The 18635-nt window shown below is 35.3% G+C and overlaps 2 protein-coding genes across 2 annotated transcripts; both read right to left on the bottom strand.

The window, feature by feature from the left end:
- Positions 1-1394: 1394 nt before the first annotated feature.
- LOC125212812 (pectinesterase 3) lies at positions 1395-2348 on the bottom strand. Its single transcript, XM_048113074.1, has one exon. It carries the CDS (start codon positions 2257-2259, stop codon positions 1576-1578), a length of 684 nt encoding a protein of 227 aa, XP_047969031.1. The 5' UTR covers positions 2260-2348; the 3' UTR covers positions 1395-1575.
- A 15489-nt stretch (positions 2349-17837) lies between these two features.
- Positions 17838-18629, bottom strand: LOC125209701. Its single transcript, XM_048109287.1, has one exon. It carries the CDS (start codon positions 18627-18629, stop codon positions 17838-17840), a length of 792 nt encoding a protein of 263 aa, XP_047965244.1.
- Positions 18630-18635: the final 6 nt, after the last annotated feature.

Raw genomic sequence — 18635 nt, forward strand, 5'->3', positions numbered from 1 at the left:
GTCCATATGTAGCATTTTCTTCTAAATTTTAGGATAATTGGTTGTTGGGTTTAAGTATTTGGATCGTTTGCCCTGGTTGCCAAACTTATAGCCCAATAAGTAGCCCTAAAGAAAAGAAGCAGAATAGAAAATTGCCAATTTTCACATTAAATGGCAATTTTTCCTTTTTTTTTTCTTTTCCTTTTTTTTTTCTTTTCCTTTTTTTTTTCACATAAATCAATCATAAGATTATATAACAAATGGATTTAAGAATCCCAAAAGCATTAATTTATTTACCATATGTCTGTGCCTTCTCTTCGCTACTATGCTTCTCTTATTTTTCATTATAATTTTTTAAAAGCTTGAATAATTATTCGTGCCATAATATATGGATTACTATAATAAAAATTCATTTGCATGTAAACATCAAATTGTATGTGATGATCTTTTCTAGATACATAAAAAAACTATGATTTCATATTATTGCTTTAAAGAAATGTACAACATAGTTAAATTTATTCCCTATTTGTCTCAATATAATACACTCTTGGCCTCTGCGTGGAGGAAAAGATAAGTTTCATTCTATCATTTCTTAATTTCCAAAAAAAATAGTACAGAGAATTTATTTTATTCGCTTTATCAATTTCTCATTAAAACTCAATTGGTCCAAGTTAGACTATTTTTGTGGAGGGAGGTAAACCATGTTAAATATAGTTGGAAACAATTCACAGTATAATTTTACTGAGTAATCAGTGAATAAAAATACATTTTGATACATGAGATTGTTATATTGTTAACTCATAACTTACTTGCTAACTACAATTAAATAATAGCCATTAGATATTCAAATTAAGGGTTTAGATCATTAATCCCTAAATGTCAATACGATCAACGAAAAACGTCAATAAACTATAGGATTAATTCCAAAAAATATCAATAAGGGTATTAATGTCAATTAACTACATATTTAGTTATAACTAACTTTTAAAAGAAATCCCAAAACTTTAAATTCATATAATGTATATCAAATTAAAGATAATTTCATAAGGATTCCAACGATATCCTACATGCATATATTCCGACGTCAAAATTTGAAAAAAAAAACGAAAATTTTTAATTTTTTCGTACAAGCAGAAATGTCAATATACTATATAAAATATGTCAATATAATACATGTAGAATGTCAATATAAGCAATGAATTAACATTCTTAAAGCATTGTGTTGACATTCTCAAAGCATTGTGTTGATATATTCGAAACTCTATATTAACATTTTCATCAAAAATCCTAATTTGAAGTTTTTTTTTCATCTTTTTTTATTCTATTAATAAAAATAAAAATTACATGTGGCAAATTATAAACCACACGTTTTCTAAAATCTTATAACCTTAATTTAATTATAATTAACAATTAAATGATAAGTTAACAACCGATCACTCCCCTTTTAATACATATGTAATTTTACAGAGTATGACCAATGAATAAAAATACATTTTGATACAGTAATTTACAATATAAAAAAAAAACCAACAAAAAAACAACGTAAAAGGAAAAAAAAAAGAAGAAAAAGACGAATTGGCAGTGTCAATAAACGAATCAAGGCATCTTGAGACCAAATTTCTGAAAAAGGCGTTGTATATTGTTGAGAATCGCTAAGGTGTTGCTGATGTACTCCATAGCCCTCTGCACCTTCCCCTTCCACTCCCCCACAGCCGTCGATGATCCCATCTCCGCCAGCTCATCAAGACACGTGTCGAGATCCGTCAACGACGCGCTTATCCACGTCTGCAAATCGCTGACCCTCCTCTCCGCCAGCACCTCCTCACCTGGCCCCACGCAGATTGACTCGGCCGAGTTCCCGAGTTGACTCGCCGCGTCGTCGAACAGCTCGGCGCAGTCCTTCATCGCCGCCTCCGGAATCAGCTGCGATTTGAGGGTCGTGACCTCGAGCAGGCTGGCGTGGAGGGAGAGGTTGAAGAAGCGGAGCGGATCGGTCGAGGGCGGCGAATTGAGGGGGGAAATCGAGGAGAGGCATGAGTCGGGATAGCGAGTTACGGAGCAGACGGTTTTGAGGGAATCGGCCGAGTTGGAGGCGAGTTGAGAGGGGTTGGATTTGGAGGCGGAGCGGCGGATGAGGAGGGTGGTGAGAGAGGCGATGAGGAGGGTGAGGAGGGCGGCGATGATGATGCGGCGGCGGCGGCGGTTTGGTGGGGGGATGTGGTTGGATTCTTCAGTGGGGTTGACTTTGCCGTAGCCTTTGGCGAAGTTGATCGACTCCATGCTTATGGTTTCAAGAGGGAATTTCGTTAATGGCGAAGTTTGTTTTGCAAATAGGGGATTTTTTTTTGTTGGGAACTGACAAATTATTTTGAAGACGTGTTACCTGCTAACTAATTTTTTATTTTGTTATTGGAGGGAATATTACACGAACTTTATCAAAGTATCATTTTAGGTTCATAAACTTTGAAAATATCATTTTAGGTCCATCAACTATGGATTAATATCACTTGAGGTCTTTTGAATTTTTTTAGGATGAAAATGCCTTTAAGACCTTTAAAGGTCAATTCGGATAATTCTTTCGCCAATCATCTTGCGTCAGAGACATAGAATCCAACAATTTTTAACGACAAATTTTTATATTTAAATTCAATTTAGATGTTAATTGATTTTGAATGACAATCCAAGTTATCTAATTTCAAAACAAATAACCTAAATAGAATTCACTCATCACCTATAGCAAGTTATTAAAATGCAGTTTAGATTGAAAAAATAAAATAAAGTATCAAGTCCCTATTCACTATCATTAAATAATTAGTCATCTAATAATTGAAAAACTAACACATATTTTTGACGGCATATTTTAATTATATTTAAATTCAATTTGGATGGTAACTGAATTAAATAGTAAAAAAATTGTTGAACTCTAGGTCTTTGACGCAAGATGAGTAGCGAAAGAATTGTCCAAATTGCCATTTGAAGGCCTTAAAGGCATTTTCGTCCGGAAAAAGTTCAAAACACCTCAAATGATATTAACTTGTAGTTCACGGACCTAAAATGATATTTTCAAAATTCACGGATCTAAAATAATACTTTGGCAAAGTTGGTGGACCTAAAAATATGTTCCCTCTCGTTATTGTGATATTAGTAATTATTTAAACATTTTTTATAAGGTTAGTTATAGCCACCGAACTGTGATATCTACAAGAACTTTAAATAAGTACTCTACTAGGAAACAAATAAAATATCAAAATTTAATGGGATTTTTCAATATATGTAATTTTCGAAATCCTCTTCCTTTTTTTTGTGCTAAAGAGGGTCGTGGCCCTTTAAATTAAATTACGAATGTCTAACAAATTTAAGAAAAGAAACACTAATTACATCTCCTAAAAGCAGTTTAACTACCTTTATAGATGGAAATTGAAATAAAAGAAAATCTGCTTCTTTAGCAAACCAGACAGCTACCTGATTCTTTTTCTCTCGGTATGTATTTGATATTGCACTCCCAGTCTAATTGCATCATATGATGTATCGCATGGATTAAGTCTCTCAGAGGATGTTGCATTAACTTCATTTCTAATCACATCAACTGAAGGGCGGTAAATCTCTCCCCAAGCAACTCTAAGCCCAGTTCGAATTCCCCAGAGCTCTACCCTTTCAATGCCGCATAGTCCACACTTTATTTCAAATCATGTGATCCACTTAACGAGACTGTCTCGCAGGACACCGCCAGCACCTGCCCTCCTCAGATATTTGTATGCTCTAAAATTATTCTCTTCATTTATCTTCCATTTATAGCCCACTTGCATGTACTTAAACCGGCATGTTCAGTAGGTCTATGCATACTTAAGTTAACATTTTTTAAATTAATTTATTCAAACTCTCCTGAACTTCTTGGCTTGGCTTCTAGTAGTGACTAAGTGCAACGGGGGCTATGATCAGTGATATTTGAGCTGCATTAGTTATTCTTTTTGGTGAATTTCATGATATCGAATTTGTGACTTGTCATGTCTTGAATTCCATGAACAGATTCTTTGACTTAGATTATGCTATGATGGTCAAGCCCTTCTCACAAATGCAACAACTTGTTATGAATCAATATCACGAAAACAAATAAAAGAGACAGATTAACATGCCACTAATGTCATATTGCTATGCGCTATGTGCGTTATGTAAATCAAGAAAGGAGTGTGACACTTCAACGTCACATTGCCTGTAAATTTCATTCACAAAAAATAAAGAAAGGGGTGTGATACTTTGTTGTTCGTTCTCACAATCTTTTTGCACTATTATACTGTAACTTTTAGTAATTAACAACGTCTACTATCATTATTGAAATTTAAAAGTTTCTGGAACATATATACAACCAAAAAAACAACTGCAGCCCACGTCAAACAATATATACTCCATATGAGATTTCCCAAAATTATGTCCCAAGTAGAGATGCTACTCTGTTCCAAATCTCTTCATGGTAGGTGGTGAGAAAGGCTCCTCTGCCGCTGAGGTACACCTTAGCTAGAAGCAGCTTAGCTCTAACTTCACCGGCAGCCTTGGATTCGACCTTGTCCAGATCAACAAGGCACGAGTCGATAAATCCCTCAGCCGCAACGATCTGGCTCATCTCACGCCTTCGCTCGAGTCCATCATCACATGTTGCACAGCTCTTCCACGCCAACGTAGTAGCTCGACAGAATCAAGGATATCACGTCTTGAAGCTGCTCGGTAGCTTCTACGAGGGAGGCGGTGAAGATGTCGGAATTTGTGTGGACTGATGTTGTTTGGAGTAGCGAAGGCCGAAGGGTTTATGGTATTGGTGTTGTGGATGTGATGGATGTACAATTATACCGTAAACATAGTAACGCAGTTACGCAGGTAAAAAGCGAAAGGGCTTTTTCTCGAAAATCAAAATATATTCCTACAACGTATATTAAAATATCAAGGGGATTTAACTATAGTCCAATACAAGAAAAATATGAATAGCATCTGCAAACCACAAGCACACACAACGATCATATTCTCCAGAATCACATCACCCACACTTTTCCACAACCCGCTCCACATTTTGTCGCTGCCCCTGTCTCTCAGATCCGCCGCCGCCCCGATCAGCGCCGCCCTCACCCCGTCGTCCGATTGATCACCATCAAGGCACGATTCGATGCTTTCCTCCGCCGCGACGATCCAATTCTCCATCTGAACGCGCTGCTTTCCACTCGGATTCGGCCAAATCCGGATCGCCTCCCGGAGATTGAGCGTTCCGATCTGCAGCCTTTGGCGGCACGAGGCCGAATTGGTTAAGGAAGCGGCGCGTTCCAGCTGTTGCGCGGCGCTTTGGAGGCTGAGATTGAACGCTTCGGATTCGTTAGCGGCGATTGGATTGTGGATTTGATGTGAAGCTGAGGATGCAGAGGACTCTGATTTGATTAAGTAGGTGATTATGGCGAGTGTGATTAGGGTTAGGGAGATGAAGAACAATTTGAATGCGAGGAGGAGTCTATTGTATCTATTGCGGTATGCTGCTAACTCCAATTGCTGTTGAGTGCTTTTCCCTTCTTCCATTGATGAGTGAGAGATAGAGTTGGGAAGAATGGGTGAGAGAAAATGACAGTAGTAGAAGATAATATTATTAGTATTGAAGATGTTAAGAAATTTCGCATGCCATTTCATGTTCACCTAAATTTAATGGCACCTTAAATTCTACTCCTCCTTCCTCGTTACCATTAGGATTTTTTTTTATTAATATTTCGTGTTCTTCATTTATAAAAATCTCATTTCAATTTTATTACTCCCTCCGTCCCTCATAATTTTACACATTTTGCCCGACACGAATTTTAAAAAAATGAAAAAATTTGAATTTTTTTTTTAAAAAAAAATCTTTTATTATTCTATAAATATACTTCATACTCCATTCACCATTTTACACTCAAACACTCTCATTCTTCTTCTATTTTACACACAAACACTACTCTCAAATTGTTGAAAAAATGTCCGGCGATGGAAACTCCAGCGGCTCCGGGGTTGTGGGAGGCGGCACTCGTCATCCATACAACCAAGACGAGACGCTGGCTCTCAGGACGACGCTTGGATCAGCTGTCTCGTACGATCCCGTCGTCAGTTTTAATCAACAAAACTAACAAGTGTTTTTGGCAAAAGGTCACTGAAGTTTACAAATGCACGAAGGCCGAAGAAGACCGTTGCTCGTAACGTGAAGATGCTCCGCGGTCATTGGGACCGATACCGACAAAGATGTCAAATTTTTTTGCGCGATATACGTGCTGCTGTAAGAGGCGACTGATCGTGAATGGAGCTGCTGAGCCATATTCTCGAGAGGGCGCTGGGCGGGCGGTGTCGAGTCGGGCGTGAAACGCACGAAGCACACGGCACGTGGCCACTACTCGTCTAGTGATGCGGCGAAGGCAACACCTCACGTGAGGGCACGCCAACCGATGATGCAGGGGGGTCTTCTTCCGGTACACGACGTCGGCCGCAAGGGAACAAGGCGGCGAAGGCGGCTAGAGCGAGGGGGAGAGGGAGGGGCCGCGGCGAATCAAGCCAGGCGGGCGAGGGCTCGGGCTCCGGCACGGGCATGGGCACGAACACCTTAATGTCCATGTACCTGGTCGCCACGATGGCTGACCTTTCAAAAATGACTCTTGCCCAAGTTTCAGCCCATATGGCCGGAATTGAGTATATGAAAGCTCAACTTGGTATAGGGAACTTGGGTGCACCGCCGACTTCGGGGGATGATGATTCGCCGGCGGAGTAGTTTTTATAGTTTAATTTAGAGTATTTTAATTATGTATTTTTTTTATTTTTTAGAATTTTAAATTATGTATTTTTTTTTATTTTTTAGGCTTTTAAATTGTAATATTTATTTTATTTAATGAAGTGTGTTTTTATTAATTGAATTTGTTGGAATTAAAAATAAAAAATGAAATTGAATGAATAGTTAAGAGATGGTTAAGAGATAAAGGGATGCAGGATGAGCTGAAAAGTACAGTGGGGCCCATGAATAGTTAAGAGATGAGACGGTTAAGAGACGGATAAGAGACAGCGTTGCGAATGGCCTAAAATTATGTGGGACGGCCCAAAATGGAATACTGGATAAAATTATGTGGGATGGATGGAGTAAATGATAAGTATATTTTACATTTTATTGATTTAATTTTTATTTAATTTAGTATAAAAGAAATTTATAAAAGTGAAATAATGTATATCATCTTTAACTTACTTTTTAAAATCACATGTTTTCATATTCATTTCTTTCACTTTAAGTGATACTCCACATTTTCTTTTATAGAGATCTTATTCATAATTGACACATTTCTTAATGTAGAAATGTCACTGTAGAAATGTCATTGTCTCAATTTTATTCTCTCTACTCAACTTACAAAATAAAAATACATAAAATATTTTATCCAATAGAAAACACACCGTTTAAAATAAGACAAATGGAATATTTTTTTAAGATGGTAAAATTTAAAATGGATTCGTAATCATAGTGGAAGAAGTAATCAATTTCACTTAGAAAATAGAAAGTGAATAAATTTACTTGACTCATAGATAGGAGTGTAACGGTACCCGAACCCAAAAATTCGGGTACTCGAACCCGAAATCTCAAAAATATCATATCTAATATCCGACTCGTATGTGAATTAGGGTATCCTAATATCCGATGCGGGTACCCGAAACTGGACATATCTAATATCCGACTCGTATGTGAATTAGGGTATCCTAATATCCGATGCGGGTACCCGAACCCAGTTTCGGGTACCCATAAACCCGAAATTGTTATATTTAAAATTTATTCTTTTATATAAATTAAATTGTGATGAGAATAGAAATTGTTAAAAATAACACAATATTTATACTATTTATTGACTGTAATTCTATATTATATAAAATAGACATTAGACAAATAGATACTACTTAATTTTAAAATAAATTTTTTTTTGCAATTTGAAACATAAAAGAGATTAAAATAATTTTTTAAGACATTAAATGAACATTTAAATAAAATGGAGAAAGCATAACTAATTAACTATATATTTTCAAAAGATAACAAGTAAGAACATAAATAATATAACATGAACCGAACACGAATGTAAAGATAACACGAATGTAACATGAACCAAACATAATCCAACTAGTAAACTAAGAGCATCCACAATGGATGCCCTAGTGGGAGGCCTAGTGAGAGCCCTAGTGGTTGCCACATCAGCATGTCCTATCTTTCTGCAATGGTGGAGCCCTAGTGGATGCTCTATCTCTTATCCATTTTTCATTTCAATTTCAATGTTATTTTTATTTTCACATATTATAAATAGAAAAATTAAATACTAAATTAAATGAAAATTATGCATTACTTAATTTTAAAAAAAAAGAATTTATAAATTTCATATTTAATTTTAATCAAATAAAAAATAGAAAAATATAAATACACTATTATAGAACACAATAAATTTAAATAAAACACTTACATTAATCGAATAAAATGGAAAAAGTATAAAGGTCGAAGTAAAAAGAATATGTTGAGTTTGGGGCTTGAACACACAACCTCTATAGTTTTACAAGATACATTTACCATTAGGCTAAACATAGATTATGTATTGTAATCAAACAAATTTTTACGTAAAGCAACAAAAAACTCTCTTTTAAGTGTAAAACTAATTGTCCCACATCGAAATCACAAAGAAATTTGGAGTTGAAAACCTATCTATAAAACTACCATTTGTCCCACATCGAAATCACAATGAAAGTTGGAGTTGAAAACCTATCTATAAAAGGTTTACTCAAGTAATGCAAAACTTGCTCATATAGTGTGAAGGATTATATTCTACAAAATATATTCTTTCACTAATTCACGGATCCGTCTTTTAATATGGATCGTTGTGAAATTATAGTTTTTTTATTTCAAGTTAAAAAATGATTTTTTAATTTAAAAATTGATTTTTTAGAATTAAAAATCGGTTTTTATAATTAAAAATCAATTTTTTTATAATTTTTTTTAAAAGATCGGGCTCAGGCGTTTTGTTGCAATGGGCGCCCGATCTCACGCCCGATGGATCGGGCAAGAGATCGGTCGCGGCCGAATGTTCGGTTGTCCTCGGGCGTGCCCGACATTTGCAATGGATGCCCGACGACGCCCGAGCTCGATCTCGGACGATCGGGCATGAGATCTACAAATACATAATTAATCGGGTATTAGTCGGGTACCCTAAATCCGAAAAATCCTAACATTAACTACCCAAACCCTTACCCGAACCCATAATTTCGGGTTTCGGGTACCCAAAACCCGTCGGGTATTGGGACTGGGTCGGGAATACCCAAAACCTACGGATTAAATTTTCAGGCCTACTCATAGACGTGGGTCAATGTGGTATTTTTCTGAAATTGGCACAATTTTATCTATCGACCCTCTTCCTCTATTTCTGAAATTGAGTTAAAACTATTGAACATAAAGATTAAGAAATTGTTTAGAAAATAGAAAAGAGGAATAAAGTACGAAAGATAAATAGATGGTAAAATATGTTATGAAATACAATAATAGTGATTAAAAATTTTATTTTTTTATAAAAAATACTCAATTTAAGATATTAAAAAAAATATAACTCAATTTAATTTAGACATAGAGGAAGTAAAAGTAGTAGTACTACTAACTACACCCTCCGTAGTCCGTTCTATAGTAATAGAGTCATTTTGATATTTTGGTACGTTCCATAATAGTAGAGTCATTTCATTTTTTGGTAAAAGTCAAAACATTTCTTCTCACCTACTTTACTCTCTCTTATTTTATTCTCTCTACATCTCTCTACTTTTTTCATTTCCTACTCTATTCTTCATTTACTTAACTCGTCTAACACAACTTTTTTTTAATCTCCGTGCCGAAAAGAAATGTCTCAACTACTATGGAACAACGGAGGGAGTACTAGATTTGATTGAGTGACTGATTGAGATTTGTAAAGTTGGTCAACGTCAACCAATTTCCTCATAACCACTTAATTAGGGATGCATAAAAGTGAAAGTATTGCAGTGTGGACTCCGATCATTGAAAATTTTGGCTTTTGCTACTGGCCTATCCACTTTGTTATTTTCTACAAGTACGTGTATAAATGAGATAGTGGGTTGACTGGGTCCTTTATCTACTCTACCATAACCCCAAGGTCAGTTTACTTTGCATGTTAGGTCAAGAAAAATATTTTCATATTAATCTTAAATATGTTTATTTAACAAATCACAATTTTTGATGAGTTCTTAAAATGATCTCAGACTCAAACTGTATTCATGTAATTATAAAATTGCAAATCAAACAATCTATCAAAAAATTATATACACTCCAAAAGTCCAAAAGTAGTTAGATTATAACTCTCTCTTGACTTCTCATATCTATCATCCAAAGTAAATACACGAAATTTAAAATTTTAAAAATAGTTTTTCCAATGAAAAATGAACAAATTATCAAAATCAGTTTATAAACAAAAGTTATTGAGCTATTTTAGCATCCCCTTAATTTCAGATAGAAATAACCTTTCTTTACATGCACGAGTCACGACCACATATCTAATTTCCAACTGTCCACATAGAGGCAAACTTCTTTTTGTTAAATAGCTACATTTATCATATTTTAATTCTTTTGAAAAATATTTAATGAAATAAGAAAATATATCGAGTGAGAGACTCTACCCAGAAGTTTCTTGGAGTGGAATGGTCAAAGAATAGTTGCCAGGGTTGGCGTGGATTGACATTATTAAAAAAAGAATTCGAGAAAAATATTAAAAATTTAAGTAAAGGTTAAAAGTAGTAGTAGTAGTAGTAGTACTATAAGATTTTAGTGGACTATGAAGAGTGCTTTTGTCATTATTATTAAAGAAACGATCACATTTTCCTTTATGTCAGAATTCAAGTAGTAAAATTAAGGTATCCATGAACTATATGCGAGACTGCACCGTTAATATTCGAAAAACAAATAAAATGTTCTTATATAAACTAACGTTAACAAGGAAAATATATTTCTCCCCACCCCATTTCTTGATTCAAAAGCCAGACTTGAAGCTGACATGAATTGCTATTGCCAGAACAAGAAGTATAACAACACAATGAACAAGTACATCACACTATACAAACAAACCAAAAACCCATAATCAAGACCATACAAGTGATTCCTACTTAAACTGAAAAAATAACTATAAATATAATTATAACCCTCATCATCCAAATAATTAAAACTAGAATAAAAATCATCAAAAACAAGCTGCCTCTTGTTGAAAAGCGAGATGTAATTAACCAAGAGCTTCCTTCCTTTCTCCACTCCCATTCTCACTTCCTCCACTCCATCAATCTCCCTCAACGCCAATAAACAATTGCTACTACTATTCTTGATCACACTTTCAACTTCATCACTGATGGCTAGACGCTCGAGCCATATAGATCCGAACGACGCATTGAGGCGACTCAATGAGCCGCCTATCAGAGTTTGGCACGTGGAGAGCCCGGGCTCGGCTAGGGAAGCGGCGGTGTGGTTGAGCTGGGTGATGAGGAGTTGAAGGGACGTGGCTAAGAGGAGGGTCGGGCCGAGCTGGTGGGCCGTGGCGGACATGGAGTGGCGGCATAGTTTGGGGTGGGGAGTGAGATGGCAGTAGAAATCGGAGAGGCCCGAAGCGTAAGGGCTGGGCCGTTCGGGTTTTTTCCGGTTCTTGTTGTAGATGTAGTAGAGGATGAGGATGGCGAGGATGAGGACGACGAGGATGCGTAGAAGGAAGAGGATTTTGGGTTTGAGGTTCTTGATTTTGGGGGTTGTGAATGTGATGGATTGTTTTGGAGAAGGGGTGTTTCTTGTGTGGAGATGCTCAAGGTTGTTTCTTGAGTCATGTTTGTGGGAATAATGTGTCTTGTTTTTAGCTTATTTGGGTGGTTTGTTTGGGTATTTATGTCGTCAATAAAAGTATAAATGCAAAAAGAATTTGTTGGTAAAACGTGTGAAATGTGTTTAGGCGATGTAGCACACCAGTAAATACACAAATTAATTAGGAGTAGTAATTTAGTAGACTTAATGAAACATTGGATACATTGGACACGCGCGTTCAAGAATGGCTAACTGCTTTTTATTCAGGATAATTTGAACGCAATTACATTCATTTAAATTATACCAAAAGGAGTTTTATGGCTATCAATTTGATTGGTCTCCATTGTTTGAAGTTCATGTATTCTCTATAGTGGCATTCAGTTTCCTAAATAAAATAATAGTAAAAGATATTACTCCATTTAAGATTAAGTTAGTGATATTATTTTAGTTAGAATGGATTGACTATAACTAATTATCACGATATATATAAGGATTTTAGTTGACTTTGTCTGCTGCATTTGCTCCTCTTTTAATGCAACTGTCAGCTCATACATTGCCTTCCTTCATTTTGCATAATCTTTGTGTGGTACATTATGTTATTCCTATTAGGCAACCTTAGAAAAATTTGCTAGTGTTCTCGGCACCAACCCAATTCACAATGTTCCTAACCAATCACAATGTGTGATTGTAATCTTTCTTTGACCAACAGTTTTTTACTTTTAATTATATAGCATAGTAACGGTAACATTATGTAATTCTAAAAAAGTTACTCTTTAATAACCATGTTTAAAATGAAATAATCATCTTAATTATTAATTTTTTTTGAAAAAATATTTAATTTAATTTTCCTATGCATATTTAGGCATATGTGTATGCGTTGACGAAGTCAAAGAGTATTTTCTCTAGTTTGTGCCCGCCTGTGGATAGTAATTAATTAAAAAATTTACTATAACCAGACACCAAAAATGGATCTTTACGAATGGATGGGAATCAGGAGCTCACTTCCGAGATTAATTAGTTGTATTCTCCATATTATATAGGCACTAATCACTTATCAGCATCTTAGTATGAAATTAAGCTCCTTTAAAAAAAATGGACATGAACATTAACAAGAAAATGGAGTATATAAGTACTATTTCTTCCCACCTCAAAAGCCAAGACTTGAAGCTATTGCCAGAACAAGAAGTAGAGCAACGCTGTGAACAAGTACATCACGCTGTACAAACATACCAAAAACACATAATCAATGCCATACCAGTAGAACCTATTATAACCAAAAAAGTAACTGAAAACATAATTATATCCCTCATCTTCTTCATAAATAAAACGAGTGTAAAAATCATTAATCACATCCACTCTGTTATGGAAAAGCGAGATGAAGTTGTCCCACAGCTTCCTTCCTTCCTCCACTCCCAATTTCACTTCCTCCACTCCCTCAATCCCACGCAACGCCAATAAACAGTCATCACTGTTACTCTCGATCACGCCTTGGACAGCTTCATCCTCGATCAATTCGTTGAACTCCACGTAAGCGAAATATTCAAGCCCTGCCGATGATCCATTGAGCCGGCTCAGCGAGTCTCGTATCAGAGTCTGACACGTGGACAGGCCCGGCCCGGCCCGAGAAGCGTTGAGGGTTCTGGATATTGAAACTGTGGTGTGGTTGAGCTGGGTGATGACGAGTTGAAGGGATGTCGCGAAGAGGAGGGACGGGCCGGGCTGGAGGGCCGTGGCGTTGGTGACGGAGGACATGGAGCGGCGGCATAGTTTGGGGTGGGGAGTGAGGTGGCAGTAGAAATCGGAGAGGCCCGATTCGTAGGGGCTGAGGGGTGAGGGCCTTTTCGGGTTCTTGCTATAGATGAAGTAGAGGATGAGGATGGCGAGGATGAGGACGACAAGGATGCGTAAAAGGAAGAAGATTTTGGGTTTGAGGTTCTTGATTTTGGGGTGTGGTTGTGAATCTTCACGTGATGGATTGTTTTGGAGAAGAGGGGTTTCTTGCGTGGAGATGCTCAGGCTTGTTTCATCGGTCATGTTTGTGGGGATAATTTTTTTTTTTTTTTTTTGGTTATTTAAGGATTTAAAAATGGATAAAGAATTTTTGGTAAATCGTGTGGAAAGTTTGTTTGGCTAGCTTTAAGTCAACTGTCGGAGTGGATGTGGCACCCACACCATTAATTAATGGTACGTATACAATAATTAGATTGGAAGACTTGAGGCAATTTCGTGTCACAAGGTATCATTTGATTGTCAAGAATGGCTGCCTTCAATGCATTATTGGTTTTTAATTAAAATAATATTTTTTCATTAATTTTGACGTGGGCCGTGTTTGGTTGGACTATTTCATAGGAGTATTTTTTATTATTTTTTCTTTTTTAGAGCATCCATAATGGGGCAGACGATGCGACGGACGATGCATCGTCCGCCCCTTAGTCCTCCATTGCAGCAACCCGCTCTAAGCCCATTCCTTAGTCCGCGGACTATGCACACATTTTTGCATAGTCCGGCCTATAGTCCGCCCCATTGCAGGGGGGACGGACTATGGCCACATTTTTCTTTTTTCTTTTTATATTTTCTTCTATATATATCACCAATTTTTTTACTTCATTTCACACATTTCACTTTACTCTCTTCCCCGTCTCAATTTCTCTCTAAATTCAATAATGAATTCCGACGATTTCCATATTTGTGAGCATAAAAAAAATAAAAAATAAATAAATACTGACAATAGGACATGTCTTTAATTTGTGGTGTTTTTATATTTTTATTCTTACTAATTGATATATTTGCAAACATAAAAAATAGGATTAATGAATTTTTGTAGTGTTTAAATATTCAAATAATAAGTAAAATGCTTAGGGCGGGCTATAATCCGCCTCATTGCAGGTGGAAGAGGCGGAGGATAAAATGCTGATGTGGCGGTGCATAGGGCGGAGCTTAGGGTATCGTATAGTCCGTCCCATTGTGGATGCCCTTATTATAAGTGACAAATAAATCTTTCTTTTTTATTATAAGTGACAAATAAATCGCAAATACTATTAAGTCATTTAAGTCACATTTCTTTATATAATCAATTAGATTAATCAAATGCAAATTCTAAAGATTGTACAAATTCAAAATTATTTTCTGTATCTTTAGAAAATGTCTATAAATAACAATATAGAGTTTGCATTTTATTAATACACTATATATAACCAATAATATTATATTTCCTTTGAAGCTTAATAATAGCCTGTATTTACTATTATAAGAGGTTCTTTAAAATTAGACCAATCCTATTTAAATAAAAGTTTCACTCTAATGAGGTGGGTCTCATTCTCTATTAACAACAATCCAATCACTTTTTCTTTCTTTACTTTACTAATTATGTATTAAAATTCGTATTGTTTCAAAAATTATTTACTCCCTCTGTTTTTTAAAAATAGGGACATTTGAAATGACACGGGTTTTAATACAAAATTTGGCAAAGTGTGTGAGAGAGAGAAAGAGAAAAATTGGTAAAGTAAGAGAGAAAAAAAAATTGGTAAAGTAAAAGAGAGGAAAAAAATTTGGTAAAGTAAGAGAGAAAGAAAAAAAAGTAATGGAATTAATATTAGTGGATTATGAGGCTCACTTAAAGTTGTTAATTGTAGTGGTATAAGTTGTTAATTATAGTGGTATAAGTGGTAAATAAATTGATATATAAGGATGTAAAGATTTCTAAAAATAGAAAGCTTGAAAGTTGCTCTTTTTAAAAAACGGACTAAAAAGAAAAGAGTTGTATTTATAAGAAACGAAGGAAATAATTTTTAAAGATGACGAAAGTATAAAAGTAAGATACTATTAATTTTTTCGATTTACTTTTTTATACTCCCCCCGTCGTGTTGTGGTTAAAACCACAGCACCCCATGTTGTGCCATAAAACGCATAAATTCACTAATGAAACAACATCGATCATTTAATATTCAATTCATCCTACCACCCCCACCCCCCACCCCCCACCCCCATTCCAACACTACACCCCCTACCCCTACCCCACGTTTTCTATTAATCTCTCACCGTAAGTTGATAAACAATTTTTTTAATCTCCACTTAACAGTTAACATTATTCTTTTAATAATTTGGCAGGAAACTTGGGATGAACTATTTCTTTTAATTCATTTATTTTTTAGGTAACAAATTCTATTGAGAATTCTTTTTATAATTATAATATTTTTAGATATATTTAGTTACACTAATATTTCATATTTATTAATTCTTTTTGTAAATTGACTATTTATTGATTGAGTTTCAATAACATGCATTTGATTTAAAAGTAAGTAAAATATTAAGGAAAAGAAGTAAATTTCTGTTAAACCACTACATACACTTTTTTGTTTTCTTTTAATATTTTTTAAGGAATATCTTTTATATTTTTAATAACAAAATCTAAATTAAATATCAAAATGACTTATAATTAAAAAGATAAAGACAAAAATAAATTATATTTAACATAATGTAAAATAAAGAAATCTTAATAAAGAATTAAAGAATTTAGTAGTACACACCTTTAAGTATATATTCCAAACAAAATGTAATGTAAATGAATTAATAGAAAACGTGGGGTAGGGGTAAGGGGTGTAGTGGGGGTATGGGTGGTAGGATGAATTGAATATTAAATGATTGATGTCGTTTCATTAGTGAATTTATGTGTTTTATGGCACAGTATGGGGTGTTGTGGTTTTAACCACAGCACCGGATCCTCACCTCCATAAAGATAGTTCCATTTTGACCCAGTACGGGTTTTAAGAAATGTAATGAAAAGGGAGTTGAAAAAGTTGGTGGGGTGTGAGTCCTACTTTTAAAGTATTAGTTTTATAATAAAATGTGAATAGGAATGAGTTGGTGGAATATGAGGTCCACTACCAAAAATGGTAAAAGTGAAATGGGACAAACTTTGTGGGACGGACGAAAATGAAAAAATGAGACAATCTTTATGGGGCCGAGGGAGTATTTTAAACAATAAATCTATGTGACCAAATTTTGTACAACTAAATTTTTATTTATTTGACAAAAAAATAGATTTATTTATGAATTTAATTAAAATATTAGATACATATATAGTACATGGAAAGTGCATAATATTGTGGTTATATATTTATGATTTTTTATAATTTTTTTATTTTTTTAGAATTATATATGTAACTAGTGCCTACTTTAATTCAAATTTTAAAAATAATAGAAAGAAAATTCAAATATAAATATAAAAAATGAGGTTAAAGGCTAATAAGTCTTTTTAACTTATCCACTTACTATATTTATAATTTTAATATATAACTAATACATCAAATTATTAATATAACTTTATTTTGGTTGTACAAAATTTGATTGTTTATCATTGCTCTTTTTAAAACACATGTCAACACAAATGAAGATCATTCAATGGGGAAGAAAGTATCTTTCAATCAAAGTGTTTATCAGCATTCAATGGGGAAGAAAGTATCTTTCAATCAAAGTGTTTATCAGCATTCAATGGGGAAGAAAGTATCTTTCAATCAAAGTGTTTATCAGTGTCACTTTGACACAACATAAATGGAAATGGGAGAGGCGAAGGTCTCGAAATCCCATGCAAGCAGAGACTAGGTAAACTATCAGTAGTCAGTACATAGTTGGCAATTGGCATTCATTTTGATAGGTAAAATAACAGTGAGATAATTATAATGTATATTAAATTAAGTTAAATTTTTTTAAGATTAAATTAGTTATAATAAAGTAGATGAGATAGTTAATTTCGAAATGCTACAATATAATCTTGATATAATAGATACTACAAGCTAAAAATAGATTGTTACATACACCAAGTATTTAAGAATAAAACTTTCATAAAAAATAAAATTAGTATAATCACAAATAGGAGTATATGATTTAGATTACATTCTTGACAACATGATTACATATATGATATATATACACTCTCCCTGCTTAATTTCCAATAATTTGAAGAGAACAATTAAAATTCACATACTAATACAAATTCACATTTCAAAATTGAAATTAGTCAAAATTAAGGACGAGGCTTAATACTAAAGAAAGCGCAAAACAATCCAACAACAAAAACCCATTGGCATACACCCAGAAACACATAATCAGTCATGATTATCCTCCTCCACCGATCATCGTTATACGCCTCCAACATCTGCAATCGCGCGGCCATCCGCACCGCCCTCGCGTAGTCGATCAGAAAATCTCCGGCGCCGTTCAAGTACACCTTCACCTTCACCAGCTCCGCCGCCGCTCCAATTTTTCCCAAATCATCCAAACACGTGTCCACATCCTCCTCCGCCGCCGCGATCCGCTTCATCATCTCCGCCCTCTGCTCGTCGGTCCTCGTCTGCACGAACGGATCGGCCTCGATCGCGGCCAGAGGGCGCCGGATCTGGTCCAGCGCATCGCGCAGCGATTGGGAGCAGTTGCTGTGCGCAATTGAACCGATCAAGCGCCGGAGATCGACTGCTGCTGCTTGGAGAGAGAGACCGAAGATCTGATTCGGGTCTGAGACTAGTTTGTGGCGGATGAGGGGCTGAACGGCGCCATAACACGGCGGAGCGTCGGAATTGGCGTAGCAAAATGCTCTCAGCGCTTGATTGATGCGAGGGTTATCATGAGGCGAGGAATCGTTAGGGCGCACGAAGCGGATGAATAAGAAGGATAAGGTTAGTGTTAATAAGATGATTAGGAAGAGTAGTGAAAGGATTAGGATCTTGTTTCTTCGGCGGAATGATAATATGTTTGCGTCTTCTTCATGAGAGATGAGGCTGCTCTTTGAATTTGAAGTGTTTGGGCTTGAGGATTCCATCGATGT

Source organism: Salvia hispanica, chromosome 3 (assembly GCF_023119035.1).
Source record: "Salvia hispanica cultivar TCC Black 2014 chromosome 3, UniMelb_Shisp_WGS_1.0, whole genome shotgun sequence".
NCBI lineage: Eukaryota > Viridiplantae > Streptophyta > Magnoliopsida > Lamiales > Lamiaceae > Salvia > Salvia hispanica.

Bases quoted from the DNA above. Each gene is read 5' to 3' on its own strand.
- LOC125209701 (XM_048109287.1), bottom strand. From the start codon at position 18,629: ATGGAATCCTCAAGCCCAAACACTTCAAATTCAAAGAGCAGCCTCATC.
- LOC125212812 (XM_048113074.1), bottom strand. From the start codon at position 2,259: ATGGAGTCGATCAACTTCGCCAAAGGCTACGGCAAAGTCAACCCCACT.